The sequence below is a fragment of the Theropithecus gelada genome, chromosome 20, assembly GCF_003255815.1.
Source record: "Theropithecus gelada isolate Dixy chromosome 20, Tgel_1.0, whole genome shotgun sequence".
NCBI lineage: Eukaryota > Metazoa > Chordata > Mammalia > Primates > Cercopithecidae > Theropithecus > Theropithecus gelada.
In genome coordinates, this window is record NC_037688.1 from 47,469,268 (window position 1) to 47,492,056 (window position 22,789).

Here is a 22,789-nt window from a genome sequence, read left to right on the forward strand (position 1 = left end):
TGTCGTCCCTCAAGGGAACACCCAGTCTCCGGGAGTGACCCGGCCTGAAGACACAAACGCCCCAAATGGGATGCACGCCATCCCTGGCCAACCATGCGTGTTTATTTTTCACGGACACCCTGGAGACGTCACTGCAGGCACATTCCCTGCTAGGCAGAGGCATTTATTAAGGGCTTCATACCTGAAGGCCGGATGCGGGGAGTCGCCCTCACCCCAGCCACCCTGCGACAACCCCTGGAGGTCACCTTGCCCGGGGCTCGGGGAGGCCACTGCGGGCTTTGTCTGCTCAGCTCCTCCGGGCTCCCTCCCGCGTTCCCAGTGGCAAACCTCCCAGGCCCCCGCGGTCACCGCAGTGTCCCCGGCTGGACGCCGGCCTGGGCTTGCGAGGGCATCGGCCGTCTGGGTCTGCCGGGCAGCGCCGGGGGTGTCACCGCGTGTCCGAGCGCGCGGGCCCCGGCCCATGTCTGCGCCCCCCACCCCTGGCCCCGGTCCTGCCCAGCACCCGGCCTCGGCCCCGCGCCCCCGCGTCCCCAGCCCCGAGCCGCCAGCCCCTCCGCACCTGCCCGCGTCCAGCCCCCCGGGTCCGTCCCTCTCCGAGCCCCTCCCGCTCCGCTCCACGCTCCTCCCCCTCCACGCATCCCCCCCACGCCCCTCCCCCTCCGCTCCACGCCCCTCCCCCTCCACGCATCCCCTCCCCCACGCCCCTCCCCCTCCACGCCCTTGCAGGCCCCTCCCCCGCGCCCTCCGCGCCCCGCCCCCGGCGCCGCCCCGCCCCCCACCTGAGGCGCTCGCGCGGGGCGGGGCGGCCGGGCTGACCCTGCGCGGCGGAAGGCGCGGCTGCATGGACGCGGGCCCGGCGCGCGGGAGGCGATGACGGCCCCGCCATGGCCCGGGCGGGCAGCTGCGGCGGCGACGCGGCGGGCGCGGGGCGGCCGGAGCCCTGGGAGCTGTCCCTGGAGGAGGTGCTGAAGGCCTACGAGCAGCCGCTCAACGAGGAGCAGGCGTGGGCCGTGTGCTTCCAGGGCTGCCGCGGGCTGCGGGGCTCGCCGGGCCGGCGCCTGCGGGATACCGGGGACCTCCTGCTGCGCGGGGACGGCTCGGTCGGGGCGCGGGAGCCCGAGGCCGCGGGTGAGGCCGGGGGCGGGGCCAGGCGGCGGGGACCGCGCTCTGGGGCGTCCGTCCCGCCCTCGGGGGCGGGGGTTGTCCCGGCGGAGGGGCTGCCACCGTTTCTGGAGCGGGGGACCCCCTCTCTGCGGGACCCGGAGCTCCCTCCCTCCCCTCTCCCTCCCTGCTTCCCTCCCTCTTTCCTCCCTCCTTCTCTCCCTCCTTCCTCTGCCTCCCCGGCCCTGGACGTTCCCCTCCCGGACTCCCCATCTGACGCCTCTCCCAGGGCGGGGCGGGCTGCTCCCCGGTGGCCTGGCTTCCTCCGGGAGAGGGACTTGGGCCGGTGGCTCAGGGAGCACGGAGCTGGGCCTTTGCTGGGGCGACTCCTCCTCTGCCTTCGGGAGAAAGGAGACAGAAGCGTCCCCTTGGGGCACTTTCTCCTGGGTGGGAGGTGGGGCCTGTGCCTCTCTTGGTGTCTGAACTGACACTAAATCCCTGGGTTTAGCTGGGAGAGGAAGGGGTGTGTAAAGTTGGGGAGACAGCCTGCTGGGTGTTTCTGTTCTTAACCATCAACCAGAACCAACAATTAAGCCCTAGAAAGATACTTGAAGTTAGTGAGAATGGTGAGCTTAAGTGATTATTTACCCTTTACAAAAAAAACCAAAAGTGATTTCTTCCCTGGAGAGCTGGAGTGCTGGCTTGGAGCATGGGGTATCACCCCAAATGCTGGTACCGTGCTGTGGGGTCGAGGCAGGCTGTGTGTTTGCCGGACTCTCCAGGCCTGAGCTGTGGGTTTGCATGAGGAGGCCTCTGTGGAGGACCAGGAAGGGCCAGGGCAAGGGCAAACAGAAGCAACCGACAGAGCCACGTGGGGTGGGGGCCGCTGTGCCCCACCCAAGGGCCCTTCCGTGTTCCTTCACCAGGTCCTGCTCATCCTGGAGCCCCCCCAGTGCCTCCACTCTCCTGCCATTTGCAGTATCCCACACGGGTGACAGCAAGAGCAGGCCCTGACAGTGTTCCTCCCTCTGGAGAAACCCGAGGCGCAGGCTTGCGCGGGCACTCAGACAGTGGCAGCCTTCGGATTCAGTGTGGCGCCCCTCAGGGCTGTGCCCACTGCCGCCCAGAGGATGGGCTGAGACGGCAGGTGCACGGGGCCCAGGAGGCTGCAAGCTCACAGAGCCTCTGTGAGAGGGTGCCTGGACTTCACCCCATCCCTGGAGATGAGTGCAGAGCAGGAGGGGGCTGTAGGCAGCCTGGTTGGTCTGACCCTCTGACTGTAAAGATGGGGAAACCGAGGCACACAGTGGTAAGTGGTTAGAATCCAGGGCTCCTCGTTTGTCCCTGAGCTGTGCGGGAGCCCAGCCGCCTGCTTCCTGTTAGTGCTGTACAAGGCGTCCTCAGAGCAGTGATCTGATTCTCTCCACCTCCATCCCCTGGGTGGTGTGGCCCCTTCCCAGTCATCACAGCCCTGGCAGCAGTTCCTGGCTGGGGTTCAAAGTTCAGGCAGGGCACCGTGTTGAGCTTAGGGGGCGGTACCCGCCTGTGGTCCAGTTCGTTTTTTATTTGATACTATCTTTGGTTTCCGTTCATAATCCTGTCTCATAAAGGTGAATGAGGTTTATGACTTGCTGTCTCTTTAAGGTTTAAGAAAAATCTATTACCCTGAAGTTTCTCTGCCATCTTTGTGGGGCTTCTGAGTCAGCTGAGACGGCAGGCCAGCTGTCTCCTCAAAGGTGGCCAACCCAGCCTTTCTCTGGGACTTAAGTGATACGTAAATACATTAAAAGATGCGTATTTATTTCTCCCTGTAAATACCAACAGGAAAACATCCGCATCTCACTTGTTGGCATTTTAGTTTCAGTTTTTTACGCCAGTTGAATTTCTCAACCTGTGACCTTGGGCCTTCGATACCCACCCTCTCACACAAACTGAAGATGGGTAGTAGGTGTGTAAAACAACTTTGAAAAAAAAAACAACAAACTAAACCATATTTAGGAGGATGAATAATAATATCTTAGCACACAAGGAGTAATACTTTGCGTTTTTAAGCTCAGATTAGAAAAACAATGACTAGAAGAGACTTCCTAATCTTTACTCTGAAGACTTTATAACTGCTTGGAAGCTTTTTGTTTAAATGGGGGAATGGAAAATATGTTACCGTGTGAAGGTAATTTAAGAGGCTTATTTATTTATTTATTTATTTATTTTGAGACGGAGTCTGGCTCTGTAGCCCAGGCTGGAGTGCAGTGGCGCCATCTCAGCTCACTGCAACCTCTGCCTCCCGGGTCCACGCCATTCTCCTGCCTTAGCCTCCCGAGAAGCTGGGACTACAGGTGCCCACCACCACACCCAGCTAATTTTTTTGTATTTTTAGTAGAGACGGGGTTTCACGGTGTTAGCCAGGATGATCTCAATCTCCTGACCTCGTGATCCGCCCGCCTCGGCCTCCCAAAGGCTGGGATTACAGGCGTGAGCCACCGCGCCTGGCAATTTTTGTATTTTTGGTAGAGATGAGGTTTCACCATGTTGTCCAGGCAGGTCTCGAACTCCTGACCTCAGGTGATCCACCCTCCTCGGCCTCCCAAAATGCTGGGATTACAGGCGTGAGCCACTATACCCAGCCTTTAACAGGCCATTATTAAAACCTCATGATGGAGAGTTACTTCGTACAAATTGAGGCAGGAAACTCTGTCAGGCATCACTGCTGTGTGGGGAGCTGTTCCCTGAGGCAAAGCCAATTTCTCTTTTTTTTTTTTTTTTTTTTGAGACTGACTCTCCCTCTGTCGCCCAGGCTGGAGTGCAGTGGTGCGATCTCTGTTCACGGCAACCTCTGCCTCCCGGATTCAAGTGATTCTCGTGCCTCAGCTTCCCAAGTAGCTGGGATCACAGGCACCAGCCACTGTGCGTGGCTAATTTTTGTATTTTTAGTAGAGATGGGGTTTCACCATGTTGGCCAGGCTGGTCTTGAACTCCTGACCTCAGTTGATCTGCCCGCCTCGGCCTCCCAAAGTGCTGGGATTACAGGTGTGAGCCACCGTGCCCAGCTGGCTGGTTTCTCAAATACATCTCAGACATGGTGCTGATGTGGGTTTGTGTGGTCTACGTGTGGCGAGGTGGGTGAGACGGCCCTTCCTTCTGTCACCTGCCCTCTTCACCCTGCTTGGCTGCTTTACATGTGACCCTATTTTTTGAATGTTTTTTCTTGTCAACTTTGGACGCTAAACTTTTTTTTTTTTTTTTTTTTGAGATGGAGTATTGCTCTGTCGCCCAGGCCGGAGTGCAGTGGTACGATCTTGGCTCAGTGCAAGCTCCGCGTCCCAGGTTCATGCCATTCTCCTGCCTCAGCCTCCCCAGTAGCTGGGACTACAGGCACCTGCCACCACGCCCAGCTATTTTTTTGTATTTTTAGTAGAGACAGGGTTTCACCGTGTTAGCCAGGATGGTCTCGATCTCCTGACCTCATGATTTGCCCACCTCGGCCTCCCAAAGTGCTGGGATTACAGATGTGAGCCACCATGCCCGCCTGGATGCTAAACTTTTTTTTTTTTTTTTTTGAGACGGAGTCTCGCTCTGTCGCCCAAGCTGGAGTGCAGTGGCGCGATCCTGGCTCACTGCAAGCTCCGCCTCCTGGGTTCACGCCATTCTCCTGCCTCAGCCTCCCGAGTAGCTGGAACTACAGGCGCCCGCCACCGCGCCCGGCTCATTTTTTGTATTTTTTTTAGTAGAGACGGGGTTTCACCATGGTCTCGATCTCCTGAACTTGTGATCCGCCCGCCTTGGCCTCCCAAAGTGCTGGGATTACAGGCGTGAGCCACCGCGCCCGGCCGATGCTAAACTTTTTCACAGGCAGGCCCCACTCTTTATGCCAGGATGCCCCACATTGCTGGTCCTCCAGGTATCCCCTACCCTTCCTCCTGCCCCTCCCCCTTCTGCCCAGCTCTGAGGCCATCTGCCCCTAAGGCACCCCTCGGGCACTGGCTCTGGGGTTCTGCTGTTTCACAGCCCCGCCACACTCCCAGATCCCTGAGCCTTCCCAACCCATTCATCTCTCAGCCTGTGTTCCACACAGAAACACCCACAGTAATCCAGGCAGCACTGGGCACCGCGTCCGGGTCTGAAGCTCTGCAGAGTGCGAAGCTCTTTCTCCTCTGGTTCCCTCGCCCTCCTGCGCTGCACTGATGAGCAGGCCCCGGCTTCTTGTCTCCTTCTCAAGGCAGAGTGGTGGCAGTGCATGCCCGGGTGAGGCGAGAGAGGGGCTCTGGGCCCAGGAAGCACCCCGTGGTTACTGCCTGTATGAAGGGGCAGCCTTGTCACCCACGGAAGCCCCTTTGTGTGTCTGTGCTGGAGTCCACCTTTGCCGAGGAACACCGTGGCCTCCAGCCCGCAGCCAGCGTGCCCGTTCTGCCGCTGGATCTGGGCTGGCTGGGCCTCCTCAGTGGCCAGGACTGTCCGCACCCTGCAAACGTGTGCATGTGAGCATTTCGTTGTTTTCTGGAGATGGTGTCTGCAGTTGTGCTGGAGAAAAGCAAGAACTGACTGGAAAGATGAAATTCTGCTTCCAGAGGAGATAACATTTTCCTCCTCCTGACTCTCCCCTGGAAGCCAGGACACTTGTGGTTGGGATGCGCTCCTCAAACCAGGTGGCTTCTGTCAGCAGCTTCCTGACTCCTCACCGGAGCTGAGGGGCATCACCTGCCCTTACGGTCCCCGGGCACCCTTGGAGTTCAGGCTCTGCTTCTCTTGCACTCTGGGAGGGGCACTCAGTCAAGACATGGTGTGGAGATGAGGCCAGGTACCCCTGACAGGAGGGAACGATGTTTCAGCACCCAGGGCGTCTGCAGGGCCGGGTCGAGCAGTGCCCTTCCGTTCTCTCGTTTGCTCCTCTGACAAAGGACACAGTTTGTTGTTGTTGTTTTCTGAGACGGAGGTTCGCTCTTGTTGCCCAGGCTGGAGTATAGTGGCATGATCTCGCCTCACTGCAACCTCAGCCTCCTGAGGTCAAGCGATTCTCCTGCCTCAGCCTCCCAAGTAGCTGGGATTACAGGTACCCGCCACCAAACCCAGCTAATTTTTTTTTTTTTTTTTTTTCTGAGACGGAGTTTCACTCTGTCACCTGGGCTAGAGTGCAGTGGTGCGATCTCAGCTCACTGCAACTTCCACCTCCCCGGGTTCAAGTGATTCTCCTGCCTTAGCCCCCCGAGTAGCTGGGATTGCAGACACCCGCCACCACGCCCGGCTAACTTTTGTATTTTTAGTAGAGATGAGGTTTCACCATGTTGGCCAGGCTGGTCTCAAACTTCTGACCTCAGGTAATCTGCCCACCTCAGCCTCCCAAAGTGCTGGGATTACAGGCATGAGCCTCCGCGCCCAGCCAAAGGCACTGTTTTGATTCCCATTTTACAAATGAGAAAACTGAAGTCCACAAAGGGAAATCATCCACCCAGGCGGTATCAGGGGCAGGCTCAGCTCAGGCCTCCACGGCCTGCTGGGCTTGAGAAGGTTTGCTTTTGTACCTCAGTTTCCTTCTCTGTGAAATGGGAGGGAGGAGCCGCAGCGGTGGTGTTAGCGTCTGTGCAGCCCTGGGGCACGCCCAGCTCCAGGAGCACTGGCCAGTGGGGGTGGCAGCAAGGGACCCTGCACCTCTGCGCTCGCCGGACCCGCCGCGGGGAGCAGCACATGTGGGTCCAGGATCCTGCACCTCTGAGCTGGCTGGACCCGCCGCAGGGAGCAGCACATGTGGGTCCAGGCTGCGAATCCTGACTGGATTCTCAGGGAGGGGTTCTGCAAAGTGCACCTGGTGGGGGCTGGGCACTCCTCCGTGCGCGTTGTTGGTGATGTAAAATGACCTCCGTCGCGGAGCCCCTCCATGTAGAAAGCGGGAAGGAGGCTGGCCGCTGTGTGTGGGTGTGGGCCTGAGCTGGGTGTGTCTCTGTGTGAGCTGGGTTTGTTTGTAGATGGCATTCCCGATTTAGTCTCACCTCTGAGCAAGGATTACCTCACAGGAAGGCCGTCCTGCAGCAAACGTGTTTTCTTTATGGGGACGTCTGCGAAGCTGCCTGTGCTCGCGGCTGGCTGTGGTAGGCGACCCCAATGAGCACAGCCCAGTGACTGTTCGCTGAGTCCTGGCTTGGGCAGTTGTTGCAAGTTCTGCCTTGTGCTTTCAGGCAAAGGCTTGGGATCCCCGTGCTACTGTTGAGATTCGATTAAAGGTGGGGTCGCGGCCCCGTCCTCACTGCCACCTTCCAGGCCCTCCTACACCGAGTCACCACCAGCCTGATGTCCACAGAGAATAGTTTCTCTGCCCCAGATAGGAAAGAATCTGCTGTTTTTCTAATTCAGCAACAGAGGTATTGGAGTGCTGGTGAGAGCCGGCTCCCACAGCCTGTAGGGACTGGTTGGTCTGGTCCTGGGATGCGGCCTGTTTAAGCAAACATACCAGTGGGTCTCAGCACAGGAAGGTTTCAGCCCTCATCATTCACTCTGACTCCTCAGAGGGCGTTGGGACTCCAGATAAGGTTGAGGCCCCACTTAGGAGGAAGGCGGGCTGGAAACACACCTGGTAATTAGGCAAATCAGCTCGTGCCCAGGGAAGTCCAGGACACCTGGAGGAAGGGCCCAGCCTCGCCTGGCTTCTCTCCCCTCATTCCAAAGACCCTTTCATTCCAGCACGTGTGTCTCTCCGGGACTGAGGAGCAGGAGGAGTACGTGGGAATAGTTTAAAAGGAGTGTATGGGGCCGGGCGCGGTGGCTCAACCCTGTAATCCCAGCACTTTGGGAGGCCGAGACCATGCTGGCGAACACGGTGAAACCCCGTCTCTACTAAAAAATACAAAAAATTAGCCGGGCGAGGTGGCGGGCGCCTGTGGTCCCAGCTACTCGGGAGGCTGAGGCGGAAGAATGGCGTGAACCCAGGAGGCGGAACTTGCAGTGAGCTGAGATCCGGCCACTGCACTCCAGTCTGGGCGACAGAGCGAGACTCCGTCTCAAAAAAAAAAAAAATAAATAAAAAATAAATAAAAGGAGTGTATGGGCCGGGCACAGTAGCTCACACCTGTAATCCCAGCACTTTGGGAGGCTGATGCAGGTGGATCACCTGAGGTCAGGAGTTCGAGACCAGCCTGGCCAACATAGTGAAACCCCGTCTCTACTAAAAATACAAAAATTTGCTGAGCTTGGTGGTGGGCGCCTGTAGTCCCAGCTATTTAGGAGGCTGAGGCAGGAGAATCACTTGAACCTGGGAGGCAGAGGTTGTAGTGAGTCGAAGTTGCGCCATTGCACTCCAGCCTGCGCGACACAGTGAGACTCCATTTCAAAAACAAAACAAAACAAACATCGGTTATTCTCTTACAGTTTAACGGGTTGGGAACCCAGGATGATCTACCTTGTCAGGGGTCAGCACCTGGACCCTCACCTGCCGCCTTCAGCGCCTCTCAGTACACGCTCACAGGTTCTGAGGTTAGAACACAGACAGCTCTAGGGCCCATGATTCTGCTGATTGCGGCAGGCTGGGGGTTGAGAATCTCAGGGAATGCCCACTACCCACTTCCAGATTCCTCCTCCAGTGTCTCCACGTATTGCCTTGTGTCTCCCTCCATCCTCCGTTCCATCTCATTTTAATGCATTTCAGGGAAGTTGTGGACAGTAGGACAATTCCCCTAAATACTTCAGCCCGTGTGGGATTAAGCAGACGCCAACATTTGTTTATAGTTGTTTTCTTTTGAGGTGAAATTTACATACAGTGAAATGCAAGAATCCGGAATGTACATTCACCCAGAACCACACGACCTCTTCTGTGAAGGCCTCGCCACACCTGGAGAGCTGTTAAAAATATCCCCGGGGCCGGGCGCGGTGGCTCATGCCTGTCATCCCAGCACTTTGGGAGGCCGAGGCGGGTGGATCACAAGGTCAGGAGATCGAGACTATCCTGGCTAACATGGTGAAACCCCGTCTCTACTAAAAATACAAAAAACTAGCCGGGCGCGGTAGCGGGCGCCTGTAGTCCCAGCTACTTGGGAGGCTGAGGCGGGAGAATGGCGTGAACCCGGGGGGCGGAGCTTGCAGTGAGCCGAGATCGCGCCACTGCACTCCAGCCTGGGAGCACAGCGAGACTCCGTCTCAAAAAAAAAAAAAAAAAAAAAATTCCCCTGGCCAGGCACGGTGCCTCACGCCTGTCATCCCAGCACTTTGGGAGGCCGAGGCAGGCGGATCACCTGAGGTTGGGAGTTTGAGACCAGCCTGACCAACATGGAGAAACCCTGTCTCTACTAAAAAAAAAAAAAAAAAGAATGCAGAATTAGCTGGGCGTGGTGGCACATGCCTGTAATCGCAGCTACTCAGGAGGCTGAGGCAGGAGAATCACTTGAACTCAGGAGGTGGAGGTTGTGGTGAGCTGAGATCGCGCCATTGTACTCCAGCCTGGGTAACAAGAGTGAAACTCCAGCTTAAAAAAAAAAAAAAAAAAAAGAAATTCCCGCACCCCAGATTCCAGCTCTGTAAGTCTTTGCAGGCCCCAGGAATCTGTGTTTCCAAAGCTGCCCAGGCCCGGCCCGTCGTGTGGGTTCCGGAATTCTGCAGGTCTTCTCCCTCGAGCGGGACTCGAGGCTCCCTTATCGGGCCTGTTAAATCCAGATCCCAGTCCTGCCCCGGAACATCTGAATCTGACCTTCCCAGGTCAGCCAGAAAATCCGCACCTGTAGCAAATTCCCTGGTCTGCTGCTGCAGGGGTGAGGCACTCCACCCTCAGGGGACTCGGTTGGTGGTGAGGGGAAGAGTTGAGGTCTCCGTGTCAGCCCTGGAGCCAAGGCTAAGCCCAGGGTCAGACTCCGCTGGGTGGCCTTGGGCCAGTTCCTCACCCGAGTCTCTGGACCTCTTGGACTGGGATTAATGGCATGGCCGCATCGTGAGGCCTGTGTGAGGGGTGCTTATTAGCCGGGAGAGAGGGCACCTTCTCAGGTAGAATCTGATGCTGTCACCTCTCAGCTGCTGGCTTTCTGCTGTGACCAGCAGTGGGGTCCCCTTGGGGCTCACCTCGAGACACGCCAGGCAGGGGCTGGGTCGGGATCCCTGCAGGAGCGGAGAAGCTGGGGGTGTGGGGCACTGCTGAGGGCAGTTCTTTGGCCGAGACACATCTGCCCGACTTGGGTCTCCACACACACCGATGCCAGGCGTCCCGGGTTCTTGTTTCAGTGGGAGGACGCCCTGTGTCGGGGCTGTGTGAGTTTAAGGAAGGAGTGGGTCGGTCTCAGCCCAGGGATCAGCCACTGCCTCTGAGATGGGCACTGGTGGAAGTGAAACACAAGAGGAAGCACATGGGTCCCGCGGACCCAAAGAGCACGCTCTGTTTGCTAAACAAACACCCCCTGGTTTCGTGAGGGCGTTTCTCCCTCTGGGCTTCCATTTGCCTTCTCTCAGCGGCTTCTTTTTCTGTTTTCCTTTTTTTTTTTTTTTTTGAGACAAGTCTTGCTCTGTCGCCGAGGCTGGAGTGCCTTGGCTCACTGCAGTCTCCGCCTCCGGGGGTCAAGCAATCCTCCCACCTCAGCCTCCAGAGTGGCTGGGACCACAGGCGCACGCTACCACGCTCAGCTATTTTTTTTTTTTTTTTTTTTTGAGACAGAGTCTTGCTCTGTCGCCCAGGCTGGAGTGCAGTGGCGCCATCTCAGCTCACTGCAAACTCCACCTCCCAGGTTCCCGCCATTCTCCTGCCTCAGCCTCCCGAGTAGCTGGGACTACAGGCACCCGCCACCTCGCCTGGCTAATTTTTGTATTTTTAGTAGAGATGGGGTTTCACCACGTTAGCCAGGATGGTCTCGATCTCCTGACCTCGTGATCTGCCCGCCTCAGCCTCCCAAAGTGCTGGGATTACAGGTATGAGCCACTGCGTCCGGCCTTTTTTTGTATTTTTAATAGAGACAGGGTCTTGCCATGTTGCCCAGGCTAGAGTTCACTGGTGCAATCTCAGCTAAGCACAACCTCCACCTCCTGGGTTCAAGCAATTCTCCTGCCTCAGCCTCCTGAGTAGCTGGGATTACAGACATGCACCACCAACCCAGCTAATTTTTATATTTTTAGTGGAGGCGGGGTTTCACCGTGTTGGCCAGGCTGGTCTCAATCTCCTGACCTCATGATCTGCCCGCCTCAGCCTCCCAAAGTGCTGGGATGACAGGCGTGAGCCACCGCGCCCGGCCTACAGTAACTTTTATGGTAGGTGATGTCTCTGTTTCATCAGCGGGAACCAGGGAAGCACCGTGAGCCACACAGGCTGTTTGACAGCAGGTCCGTGTTTGCTCTGGACCGCCAGGCCCCCACCCTGAATTCTCAGACTGACGTGGGTGCTGCGGGCCTGCTCACTCTCATACCTTGATTTCTTGACACTAGCACACCTACATGCTCCAAATCGAGGTGCTGAGTGCAACCGGAGAGCGTCCCAGCAGTGCAAGGAGCGTCTTTTGTCTGTGCGCAGGCAGACGGCTCTGTCTCCTCCCGAGCTCAGGGGCCGCCCTCTCTTTCCCTCAGTGCGGGCCTTGGGTTTTCTCCGCACAAAGGGCTCTCCTTCTCTTTCACGGCTGCCCGGTGTCCCCGTGTGGGCGTCTCCCTGTGTCTCAGGTGGACACGTCTGTGTTTCGAGTGTTAAACTGTTGGGAGGGGTGCCGTGGGTGTGTGGCCGGGTGCCTGTGCCTTCCACGAGTGTTGGCAGTGGGGGCTGGGGACGCGTGATGGGAAAGTTGCCGCAGGGTGCCTGCTTTGGACTGTTGCCAGTTCCTGTGTCTGCCAGGAATGGGTGTGCTGCCTCCCCCGGTCTGCCCTGGCCCTGGTGCTTCTGAGAGCACTCAGCCTGAGACCTGGGAAGGCGGGAAACCCCTCGAGGCCGGAGAGATCAGAAATGGACTTCACTCACTGTCAGCATTTAAACCCCCTGGGGGTCATGCGTAGGGGTGGGCCCGGTGGAACCAAATGCTGTGGCCGCCTCAAGATGTGTGAGGTCTTCCTCTGGGGGTGGGGTGAAAAGGGGAGTTGTACCCCTTCCCATGCCGAGAGCATGGGCTGCCCCAGAGCCATCCCTGTCCTGACTCCAAGCCTAAGAGAGTCAAGGGCAGGTCACCCTTGGGCCGAGCCAGGGGCCCTGGTGGCCTCACTGCTCGTCACTGAGGATCGTGCCTGTGTTGTGTGTTGTGTCTGCCACCTGACTTGTTATTCGAGGTAACGTCATGCGTGAGATTGAGTAGGAGTTGCCTCTGTCCTGCAGGTGAGGAAGTGAGGTCACAGGGGCAAGACAGCCAGCGCCAGTAGCCACAGGTTGGTCAGGATCCGACCTCCTCCTTTGTGCCTCATTCCCACCAAGCTCCTTGCCGGGCTGGGCTGGTGCCCCCAGGCAGATGGAGGCTGAGGCTGCCCGGTAACCTCTGTCCACTACCCACCTGCCTGCAGTGTGGGAGGACCTTCCTCTCAAAACTGCTGGGGCATCTCCAGGCAGCAAATGTCCCACAGACATCTCCCTTCCGAATGAAACCTGTCGTCTTTCACAAGCACACACAGGTTGTTTCAGACTCCCTAGCATCTTTGTTCCACTCATTTGTTGTTTTATACAAAAGAAACCTGAGTCAGGTGCAGTAGCTCACACCTGTAATCCCAGCACTTTGGGAGGCTGAGGTGGGAGGATCGCTTGAGCCCAGGAAATCAAGGCTGCAATGAGCCATGATTATGCCACTGCACTCCAGCCTGGGTGACAGAGCAACACCTTGTTTCCAAAAAAAAAAAAAAAAAAGGAAGGCCGGGCATGGTGGCTCAAGCCTGTAATCCTGGCACTTTGGGAGGCCGAGACGGGTGGATCACGAGGTCAGGAGATCGAGACCATCCTGGCTAACACGGTGAAACCCCGTCTCTACTAAAAATACAAAAAAAATTAGCCGGGCGTGGTGGCGGGCGCCTGTAGTCCCAGCTACTCAGGAGGCTGAGGCAGGAGAATGGCGTAAACCCGGGAGGCGGAGCTTGCAGTGAGCTGAGATCCGGCCACTGCACTCCAGCCTGGGCTACAGAGCGAGACTCCGTCTGAAAAAAAAAGGAAAAAGAAACGCAAGTGGCTTTTCTTCTCTCACTGAGGCTGTGCTTCCCTGCCGGGAGAAAGAAACAGGCTCTCAGCTCCTAGAGGTGGATAGAAACCAGGTGTCCTGGTTCTGGCTCCCACCTCAGCGTGGCACTAACAGACTCAATGAGAACTCGGGAGTCCTCACTGCCTCCGTCTGCTCGCCTCTGGAGATAATTTTTTAAATAAGCAAAAGATGGTTTGTATAATCCTATGTGGCCACATTGGTGACGTGGTTGTGGCCACATTGGTGACGTGGTTGTGGTAGCTCTATGTGCACTTACATCTGAGTGTTCGGCTGTGTTGCTTGCTGTGGTCTGGCCGTGCTTCGTGGCCCGGCTGCCCCATTTATTAGGGGTGTGGTCTTGGGTAAGTTTCTCAACCTGCCTGAGCCTTGGTTTCCTCATCTGTAACAGAATCATGGCACCAACCCTTGTGGGATGGCTGTGCAGATTGAGGCCACAGTAAATAATTTTTTTTTTTTTTTTTTTGAGACTGAGTTTTGCTCTTGTTACCCAGGTTAGAGTGCAATGGCATGATCTCGGCTCACTGCAACCTCCACCTCTCGGGATCAAGCAGTTCTCCTGCCTCAGCCTCCCAAGTAGCTGGGACTACAGGCATGTGCCACTACGCCTGGCTAATTTTGTATTTTTAGTAGAGACGGGGTTTCTCCATGTTGGTCAGGCTGGTCTCCAACTCCTGACCTCAGGTGATCCACCTGCCTGGACTTCCCAAAGTGCTGGGATGACAGGCGTGAGCCACCGCGCCCCACGGTAAATAATTTTTTAACACCTAGTTTTATAACATCTGAGCAGAGTCCTAGGCTAGGGCTCTGACTGCAAGGCCTCTCTCAGCCCCCAAGTCTCCCCCAGATAATCTCTCATCTCAGAACCAGAGACACCCCAAGTCTTTGCAGCTTAAATACAATTAGATTCATGAACATATAATTTTTTTTTCTTTTTTTTTTTTGCGATGGAGTCTCACTCTGTCACCCAGGCTGGAGTGCAGTGGCACCATCTCAGCTCACTGCAACCTCCACCTCCTGGGTTCAAGCAATTCTTCTGTCTCAGCCTCCCGAGTGGCTGGAATTACAGGCATGAGCCACCATGCCCAGTCATGAACATTTAATTTTGGTACAACTTTTTTATTAACATATGGAATATTTGAACCAGGGGCTCAAACATTGAATTATTCCAACCAGAAGCTCCCCATGCACTGAGGACCTCGCCTGACATGGGCTTAGTCTGTGAAGGGCACTGAAGGGCCAGCTGGCCACCAGTCAGCCCTTCCCTACACGAGTAGCCCAGGGCCCTGGTCTCTTCCAGGGAGCACCTTTGTTTGGGTCCAGTGTCTTCCACCTTCCCATTGCCTCGGCCCAATCACAGCTGCAAACTTGCTGAAAGCCCAGCTTGGGGCCAGGACTGCCCAGGCCCTGGGGACATACCCCCCCACTGTGGGCTGCTCGTTGTTTTATTTTATTTTATTTTTTTTTGAGACGGAGTCTCACTGTGTCTCCCAGGCTGTAGTGCAGTGGCGCGATCTCGGCTCACTGCAAGCTCCGTCCCCCCGGGTTCACGCCATTCTCCCGCCTCAGCCTCCCAAGTAGCTGGGACTACAGGCGCCCGCTACCGCGCCCGGCTAGTTTTTTGTATTTTTAGTAGAGACGGGGTTTCACCATGTTAGCCAGGATAGTCTCGATCTCCTGACCTTGTGATCCACCCGCCTCGGCCTCCCAAAGTGCTGGGATTACAGTCGTTGTTTTATTAACTCCACTGATGCTGGGGGCGGATTGCTTTCCATCATTTCAATGGATCAGACTCCCTGTATCTTTGGCAATCTTCCTGGTTCTTGGTGGCATTTTGAAAATATTTGCAGAGTTAGCAGGTCCACTGAGCAGACAATTCCGTGGCTTATATATACATACACATACATATCTTACCTCATTCCAGAAAGAATTTCAGGCAGCTGGAGCTCTTGTTCTAGCACAGTTCCACCCGCATGCCCAGTTCAAGGAAAGCTACAGAAGTGGGTGGATTTTTTTTTCAAATTTCACCCAGCACAGTGTCTTGGGAACCCCGGGGGAGGAGGGTTGGGGAGCACAGACCCTGGGGTCCCACAGCCTGGCCCCACTCCTGGCACTCATCAGCCTTGATACCTTGGAGCAGACAGACTCATCCTCCGGACCTCTGTTTCCTCATCTGTGAAATGGGAGTTGTAAGTAGGCACCTGCAAAAGGCAGGTTCGCTCCCCGGCCTCCCTCAGGGCCAGGTTTAATAAACAGAATACGTGAGATTCCGGCCTCCACCTGCATTTCCTGTGTTTCCACTCGGACTTGGTTCTCAGAAATCCCCAAATCAGGGTCTCGGTCAGATGCTGACTCACCCGCTCTGCAAAGTCACTGCCTCTGAGCCGGGGCCTCTCGTCTGACTGCTGTGATTTCGGGGGTGCACAACCTCCGTCCAGGCAGGTGGTGTGTCCTTTCAGACACGGGATCTTTCCTGAAGACGTGCCCCAGTGGATGCAGCTGCTGCCTTGCTGCCATCTTTTTTTTTTTTTTTGAGACGGAGTCTCGCTCTGTCACCAGGCTGGAGTGCTGTGGCACGATCTCGGCTCACTGCAACCTCCGCCTCCCAGGTTCAAGCAATTCTCCTGCCTCAGCCTCCCAAGCAGCTGCGATTACAGGTGCCTGCCACCGTGCCCAGCTAATTTTTATATTTTTAGTAGAGACGGGGTTTCGCCATGTTGGCCAGGCTGGTCTCAATCTCGGGACCTCATGATCCGCCCACCTTGGCCTCCCAAAGTGCTGGGATCACAGGCGTGAGTCACCGCGCCCGGCCTTTTTTTTGTATTTTTAGAAACGGGGTGGCCGGGCGCGGTGGCTCAAGCCTGTAATCCCAGCACTTTGGGAGGCCGAGACGGGCGGATCACGAGGTCAGGAGATCGAGACCATCCTGGCTAACACGGTGAAACCCCGTCTCTATTAAGAAATACAAAAAACTAGCCGGGCGAGGTGGCGGGCGCCTGTAGTCCCAGCTACTCGGGAGGCTGAGGCCGGAGAATGGCGTGAACCCGGGAGGCGGAGCTTGCAGTGAGCTGAGATCCGGCCACTGCACTCCAGCCTGGGCGACAGAGCGAGACTCCGTCTCAAAAAAAAAAAAAAAAAAAAAAAAGAAACGGGGTTTCACCGTGTTAGACAGGATGGTCCCGATCTCCTGACCTTGTGATCCACCCACCTCGGCCTCCCAAAGTGCTGGGATTACAGGAGTGAGCCATTGTGCCTGGCCTTCCCAAAGTAATTTTAAAATGTTTTATAGCCACAGGGTCTTACTGTGTTGTCCAGGCTGGTTTTGAACTCCTGGCTGCCAGCAGTTCTCCCACCTCAGCCTCTCAAAGTGCTGGGATTATAGGTGTGAGCCACCACATCTGGTCTCCTCCTCCTCCACTCTTGCTCGCAGCCAAGTTTCCCTAGGGGCAGCCTCCTCCTTTGCCCGGGACAGACTGGGACCCATTAGCTTCTCTCTAGCCCTGACCCCCCTCTGAGTGGTCACCATGGAGCGGGGCTGCTGCGTGGGGCACTGGGGGTCTGTCCACCAGCTGACCATCCTCCTTCTGTGGGCAGGGGCTGCCTTGCTCTCCTGGCCCCCATACCTGGGTGTCCTGCTTAGAGCCAGCTTGAGCTGGGCCTCATAGGTGCGTGTCCAGATGACTGAGTGGCTGGGCCTGCTGTGAGCTTTCTGGTTTTCTGGCAGAGACTGGGGATGTGGCGTGTGTTCCTGAGGGGAGGTGGGTGGACAGCTATGTTTATCGGGGTCCTGGAGATGCTGACAAATACCTTAACTCCCACTTCTCTTACAGAACCCGCAACCATGGTGGTGCCACTAGCCAGCTCGGAAGCCCAGGTACTTTTTAAAAAATTCTAAATATTACTTGATGTGTATTAAAACATACCTGCATCTTAAAATGTAAATTATAAAGCGTACATAGTTATACAGTTGTTTCAGCGAGGCAGGGTACAGATAAAATACCCAACAGGCTTAATTGCAGGGACTCGATGAAACTCTGCTCACAGAAAGCAGACGGGGAGGAGACCACCAGGGTGGGGAGGGCCCCCGTGGGTGCTTCTGGCTGGGAGAAGAGGCAGTGGTATTGCCTCTTTCCATAGCTGGACAGATGAGGACCCCAGGTGATGTCTACAGGGCCGGCCTCCCAGACACAGAGCCAGAGTCAGGGTGAGGACTTCAGGTGCAAACAGGAAAAAATCAGCCTGATGCCCAGTGCGCAGAAACCCCACCCGACCAAAACTCAGACCTCAGCACGGCAGTGCCTTCCTCTCCCACTCACCTGCCCTGAAGTCACATCTGCACCTTCATGTTTTATCTTTCTACTGCCTTTTTGGTTTTGTTTGTTTTTTTACTTTTGTTCATTTTATTTTATTTTTTAATGAGCTGAAGTGTCACTGTGTTGCCCAGACTGGTCTCAAACTCCTGGGCTCAAGCCATCCTCCCACCTTGGCCTTCCAAAGTGCTGGGATTATAGGCATGAGCCACTGTGCCTGGCCTCTTCTTTTTTTCTGGAAACGGAGTCTCCCTCTGTCACCCAGGCTGGAGTGCTGTGGCGTGATCTCGGCTCACTACAACCTCTGCCTCCCAGGTTCAAGCAATTCTCCAGCCTCAGCCTCCCAAGTAGCCGAGATTACAGGCGCCCACCACCATGCCCAGCTAATTTTTGTGGGTTTTTTTTTTTTTTTTTTTTTGAGACAGAGTCTTTCTCCGTCACCAGCCTGGAGTGCTGTGGCGCAATCTCAGCTCGCTGCAACCTCCGCCTCCCAGGTTCAAGCAATTCTCCTGCCTCAGCTTCCCAAGTAGCTGGGACTACAGGCACCCATCACCATGCCCGGCTAATTTTTGTATTTTTAGTAGAAATGGGGTTTCACCATGTTGGCCAGGATGGTCTCAAACTCCTGACCTCGTGATTCGCCCACCTTGGCCTCTCAAAGTGCTGGGATTACAGGCTTGAGCCACCGCGCCCGGCCTTTTGTTTTTTTAAGACCTATACTCTTGTTGCCCAGGGAGGAGTCCAGTGGTGTGATCTTGGCTCACTGCAACCTCCACCTCCCAGGTTCAAGCGATTCTTCTGCCTCAGCCTCCCAAGTATCTTCTTTTTTAGGCCAGGTGCGGTGGCTCAAGCCTGTAATCCCAGCACTTTGGGAGGCCGAGACGGGCGGATCACGAGGTCAGGAGATCGAGACCATCCTGGCTGACACGGTGAAACCCCGTCTCTACTAAAAAAGACAGAAAACTAGCCGGGCGAGGTGGCGGCGCCTGTAGTCCCAGCTGCTCGGGAGGCTGAGGCAGGAGAATGGCGTGAACCCAGGAGGCGGAGCTTGCAGTGAGCTGAGATCCGGCCACTGCACTCCAGCCTGGGCGGCAGAGCTAGACTCCGCCTCAAAAAAAAAAAAAAAAAAGAAACAAAAACCAAGTATCTTCTTTTTTAAAAAAGTTTTTCATACCCAAGGGAGAATAATTTTTTAAAAAAAAAAAAAGAAAACAGGTTTATTGCAAGACCTATTTATATATTATTAAACACAGTAGTATACCCAGCGTGGGTGTGACACAGACCAGAAGAGGCTATATGTTCTGCTGTTGATCATTTAAAAAATAATAATAAAACCAAAGTCTATGTCACCACCTGCAATGCTTGACAATTCAGTGATAAGACGCCTTCCACCGTGGAGAAGCTCGGGGCGCTGATGTTTAGACAGCATCCCGTTCAGGGTTGCTTGGTAGCTCTGTGGAGATGGCGTTGTGCTACACGCAGTTTCCTGGGACGTGAGTGGGGGCCCGTCTGGGTGGCTGTGTCTGGTTGTTCGTCATTTGTCTCACTGTTGCATAATACGCGGGACGGTTTACCTTTCCGAAGTCCAGGACTCCAGGGCTGCGGGGCAGGGCTGGCCCTGCTGTCCTGAGTCTCCAAACAGAGGTGCAGCTGCTGCCTACCGCCTGGAAGACGTTCCAAAGGGGGTCTGCCGTGGCACCTCTTAAACGTTTGGTATGAGAGAGCTTGGTAGGCGGAGATGCAGCCTAGATTGTCTGTCTCAGAGGCGCACACATGAACTTGATCGCCCTGTCCCCAGGAAGAGGGCAGAGGAGCTCCTTAACGTCTCGCTCCTGGATTCCATGAAATGACCACACAGCCCCTCAGTTACTGGGCAGGCGTCCTGGGCTAGCAGTGCTGCCCACTGGCTGCCCCAGGCCTGCACCTGCTGTGGGCGAGTGGAGGTGAAAGGCCCTGAGACTGGCTGCCCGCCCAGAATTTTCCTTACGGGAAAGCAAGCTTTTTGCTTTTCAGAGAAAGTTTCCAGTGACCTGGGCACAGAAGAGCTTTTATGGACGCAGCCTTCAGATAAGAGGCTCGGGTTGAAGTTAACCCTTTTGCCAATGTGGTCAGGAAAAGCAGGGAGTGGCCCAGAGGGGCTGGGTGCCGCTCTGGAGTTAACCCTTCCCCCGATGTGGTCAGGAAAAGCAGGGAGTGGCCCAGAGGGGCTGGGTGCTGCTCTGCACAGGGTGGCGTCGGGGGCTCTGCTGCTTCCTCCCTCTGTCTGTCCTGTGCCACGAGGCAGAATCGGAGCCACATGACCAGGGACAGCAGGAGCTGAGGCCAGCCCCACCCGGAGCGGGTGGGAAACGCACTTCCTGCCACGCTGTCCTTCCTTGCCCTTCCCTCTGGGGCCCAGAAAAGAACTGCTGGGAATTTGTGTTAACAGAGGCTGTTGCCAGTCGGCTTCCTCACACCCCGCCCTCTGTTTGTCACTGTGCCCAGGAGGGGCCCTAAGATTCCTCTCTGGAGATCCCTTGCCCCAGGGGACCCCCCGAGCCCTGGCCAGAGCCCTGCTGTCACTGGTTAGGCCTTGGCTGCTGCCGTGCCCTCTGACCTTGATTCTAGGATGAGTCTTGTCCATCTACAGTGGAGATGAGACAACAGTGAGCTCCCAGGGTCGGCTGGGGCTCCACTCCCACAGACACACACGCTTCCCGCCAGTGCCCCTGCAGGTTCCAGGGCCTTCTGCGGCGTTTCTACAGGACAGACTAGACAGGTTCTAGGACCTTTTGCAGTGTTTCTGCGGGACAGACGAGGCAGGTTCTAGAGCCTTCTGTGGTGTTTCTGCAGGACAGACGAGGCAGGTTCCAGGGCCTTCTGTGAATTTTTGCTGCAGGCTCAGGCTCAGGTTTCCTGGGCTCCCAGCAGTGGGTGGGAGGGGAGTGTACACTAAATGAGAGGCCAAAGGGCCCCCTGCAGGGCCGCTCAGGCAAAGTGGCCCCAGGAAGTGGACAGTGCTTGGGGGAGGTGTGGCTCGATCTGCCGCATCATGGTCCCCCACCCTGGCAGCGTGGCACAGAGCTGAGGGGCCATGAGCAGCACCCCCGTCCTGATCCAGCTTGGCCAGTCGAGACTATGGTCAAGGGGACCGACCTCTCCACGCCTCCGTCCCTGTCCCTACGTCAGTGTGGCTGGAGGTGAGGTTGGTACGTGCTGTGCCGGGCCAGGCACAGCATCTGACATAAGGAGTGCTGTAGTTGTGTTTGTGTGTGGATCTTTCTTAACTTGTAAAGGGAAACTATGAGAACCCTTTAAGACATGGAACATAGCGCGGTGCAACTTAGAGTGTCCTTGTAGTTGTCATCGACCTCCCGTGTCCAGCTGTGCTGCCTCTGCCTCCCTGTCCTAGCAGACCTGACCACCTGGGGGCCACCTGGGCCTGTGGGTCCCGAAGTCGGCGCATGTCAGCCCGCCGCCAGGTCACGCCACAGACGCACCGGTGCCCTTTGTGGTAGATGATGGAAATCAGGTCTCTACTGTGAAGCTTCACTGATTTTTAATGTGCGTTTTAAAAAACTTCAATTTCTTTTTTTTTTTTTGAGACAGGGTCTTGTACTGTTGCCCAGGCTGGAGTGCAGAGGCCTGATCTCGGCTCCCTGCAACCTCCGTCTCCCAGGTTCAAGTGATTCTCCTGTCTCAACCTCCCGAGTAGCTGGGATTACAAGTGTGCACCACCACGCCTGGCTAATTTTTGTATTTTTAGTAGAGACGGGGTTTCATCATGTTGGTCAGGCTGGTCTTGAACTCCTGACCTCGTGATCCGCCCGCCTCGACCTCCCAAAGTGCTGGGATTACAGGCGTGAGCCACCGCGCCCAGCCGGGCACATCCTTTTTGTCCGGTCCGTATCTTGCTTGTGCCTTAGTCTCCGGACCGGACCGACAGCTGCTGTCTCCCTGGCCGGGTGCTGGGCCCTCTACACCCACCAGCCGCCTTCTCCCCTCCCCGCCTCCCCGCCCCACCCCCCTGCAGTACCGCCCGGTGACCGCGCCCCTGTCCCGCAGACCGTGCAGTCCCTGGGCTTCGCCATCTACCGCGCGCTGGACTGGGGGCTGGACGAGAGCGAGGAGCGCGAACTCAGCCCGCAGCTGGAGCGGCTCATCGACCTCATGGCCAACAACGACAGCGAGGACAGCAGCTGCGGTGCCGCGGATGAGGGCTACGGGGGTCCCGAGGAGGAGGAGGAGGCCGAGGGCGTCCCCCGCAGTGTGCGCACCTTTGCCCAGGCCATGCGGCTGTGCGCGGCGCGGCTGACCGACCCCCGGGGCGCCCAGGCGCATTACCAGGCCGTGTGCCGCGCGCTCTTCGTGGAGACGCTGGAGCTGCGGGCCTTCCTGGCCAGGGTCCGGGAGGCCAAGGAGGTGAGCGGTGCGTGGGGGCGACCGTGGGGGGTCCGGGGGGCCAAGGAGGCGAGCGGTGCGTGGGGGCGACCGTGGGGGGTGCCGGGGGCCAAGGAGGTGCCTGCGTGTGGGAGGAGACTGGCAAGGCCGGGCTCTTGGTGGACAGAAAGTCAGGTCCTCGGTGTGACTGCTGCTGGCGTTATGTATTCCCACTTAACCCTCACACTTCCTTGTTTTTTTGTTTTGTTTTGTTTTTTGTTTTTTGTTTTGTTTTGAGACAGGGTCTCACTCTGTCACCCAGGCTGGAGGGGCAGTGGCTGGATCTCGGCTCACTGCAACCTCCACCTCCCAGGTTCAAGCAGTTCTCCTGCTGCAGCCTCCCAAGTAGCTGGGATTACAGGCACCACCACCACACCTGGTAGTAGAGACAGGCGTTCACCATGTTGGCCAAGCTAGTCTTGAACTCCTGACCTCAGGTGATCTGCCCGTCTCAGCCTCCCAAAGTGCTGGGATTACAGGCGTGAGCCACCGCGCTCGGCCTCACACTTGCTTCTTACCAGAGAAGTTAAGCGATGGGCTCAGCCCCTTCCCCAACTGCTCTCTCCTGTTGCCTCTAAGTTGTTACCCTGTCCCGGCACCCATTGTGCTCTCTTTTACATCTGCAAGAGGGCGTCCTTCGCCCTGCCTCCCCACCAGCCTCTCCAGGCCCTGGTTCCTTCTGAAATACGATGCCAAAGGTGGCCCCCTCTATACTCAGGAATCACAGAAAGGCTCAGCGACTTGCTTGGAGCTTTGGGTGGGAAAACCCACCTGCTGGTCCTGTGACAACCCAGCCTCACTCCCCTGCCCCTTACAGCTGGAGGGGCCATTTGACAGCTGAGCAGGTGCAGG

At 56.6% G+C, this 22,789-nt stretch overlaps 1 protein-coding gene across 2 annotated transcripts in view; it reads left to right on the forward strand.

The window, feature by feature from the left end:
• The first annotated feature begins 815 nt into the window (after window positions 1-815).
• The window catches only part of SPIRE2 (spire type actin nucleation factor 2), a 42,480-nt gene continuing 20,506 nt past the window's right edge, over window positions 816-22,789 (forward strand). For both annotated transcript variants that reach the window (XM_025370698.1, XM_025370699.1), the window contains exons 1-3: window positions 816-1,128; window positions 17,039-17,082; window positions 21,563-21,919. In XM_025370698.1, coding sequence (XP_025226483.1) covers window positions 885-1,128; window positions 17,039-17,082; window positions 21,563-21,919 — 645 coding nt within the window. In that variant the 5' untranslated portion in view covers window positions 816-884. The remainder of the gene's footprint in view (window positions 1,129-17,038; window positions 17,083-21,562; window positions 21,920-22,789) is intronic.